The following is a 1,340-nucleotide window of genomic DNA, read 5'->3' as shown; positions in this document are numbered from 1 at the left end:
AAAATTTCTCTCAAATTTCTTTCCTGATGTACCTGCAAGGTAGAGCTACATGGCCCTACATCCAATCCATGGCCCTATAGCCAATTAATGTGCAATTTATTTGCACATGAGTTTTTACTTTATCAATTTATTATTCTAATGTAGAAAACTATCTTAAGCCATTCATACTGCTATAATAGAATAACATAGACTGGTTAGCTTATAGACAACATACATTTATTTCTTAAAACTCATGGAGGCTGGAAAGCCCAAGATCAGGGTACCCACTGATTCAGAGTTTGGTGAGGGCTTAATTTGCAAAGTTAAAATGTTACATATGATGAATTTTTACATATCTGAGAGAAATAAGGTCAGTTTAATTTTGCTGCAAGTAAAAATGGAAGATTCACTAAAAGCATATGGCTAAATTAATTGCTTGTTTTTTAAGAAACAGACTAATGACCAGATCCAGGTTTTTATCAGCTGCTGTCGTATAAAATAAAGAAGGCTATTGTAGTGTGTACAGAGTAGAAAAGGCTTATACTTTCATATATTTTCCATAAGGATTGTAAACAATAATTACTACAACCATCTGTAAAGGATGATAGTCGATGCACTACCTCTGCCACCAGTTAAAGATATAACCCTCCATGGATTTATAATAACTGGATTTATTGCAATTATTATTATTGCAATTATTATTATTATAGTGTAACAGCTTTTAAATTATATAAGTTAAGCTCTTGGATTTTACAAGTGATACCATTCAAATGGCATCACATATTTTTTTTAGTGAAAATATGTGTAATTTTCTTTTTTTGTTTCTTTTTTTGGTTAATCCTCACCTGAGGATATTTTTCCATTGATCTTTTAGAGAGAGTGGAAAAGAGAGAGGGGAAGACTGGGAGAAACATTGATGTGAGAGAAACACATTGATTGGTTTCTTCCTGCACGTACCCTGACCAGGGTCCGGGCTGGGGAGGAACCTGCAACCAAGCTATGTGCCCTTGGCGGGAATCAAAGTGCAGGCTGAGGCTCTATCCACCAAGCCAAACCAGCTAGGGCTAACATGTGTAATTTTCATGTAATTCTAACCATTTTGATTTTTCTACAGTAAAATATTTGTTTCTTTACTATTGTTAGACATTTAAAGCAGACTACAGATGGCAATTTTCCTTGTCTTTGTCCTTCTAGGAATTGGCTATTCTATGTCAATATTAGGCCCTGCTGTTGGCTATGTGCTGGGAGGACAGCTGTTAACCGTGTACATTGATGTTGATTTGGAACACAGGCAAGGCAATATCTGTTTTTCTTTTCTTTAAATTTATTTCATTACTAGAGGCCTGGTGCATGAAATTCAT

General features: G+C 34.9%; 1 protein-coding gene across 1 annotated transcript in view; it reads left to right on the top strand.

Annotated features, from left to right (window-relative positions):
• The window catches only part of SLCO4C1 (solute carrier organic anion transporter family, member 4C1), a 68,715-nt gene that overhangs the window by 44,743 nt on the left and 22,632 nt on the right, over positions 1-1,340 (top strand). Inside the window, exon 4 of the mRNA XM_005866469.2 lies at positions 1,174-1,270. Within this exon, the coding sequence (XP_005866531.1) occupies positions 1,174-1,270 (97 nt within the window). The remainder of the gene's footprint in view (positions 1-1,173; positions 1,271-1,340) is intronic.

Source organism: Myotis brandtii, unplaced genomic scaffold (genome assembly GCF_000412655.1).
Source record: "Myotis brandtii unplaced genomic scaffold, ASM41265v1 scaffold230, whole genome shotgun sequence".
Taxonomy (NCBI): Eukaryota; Metazoa; Chordata; class Mammalia; order Chiroptera; family Vespertilionidae; genus Myotis; species Myotis brandtii.
Note: the sequence above shows the minus strand (reverse complement) of the source record. Positions and strands in the feature narration are given on the sequence as shown.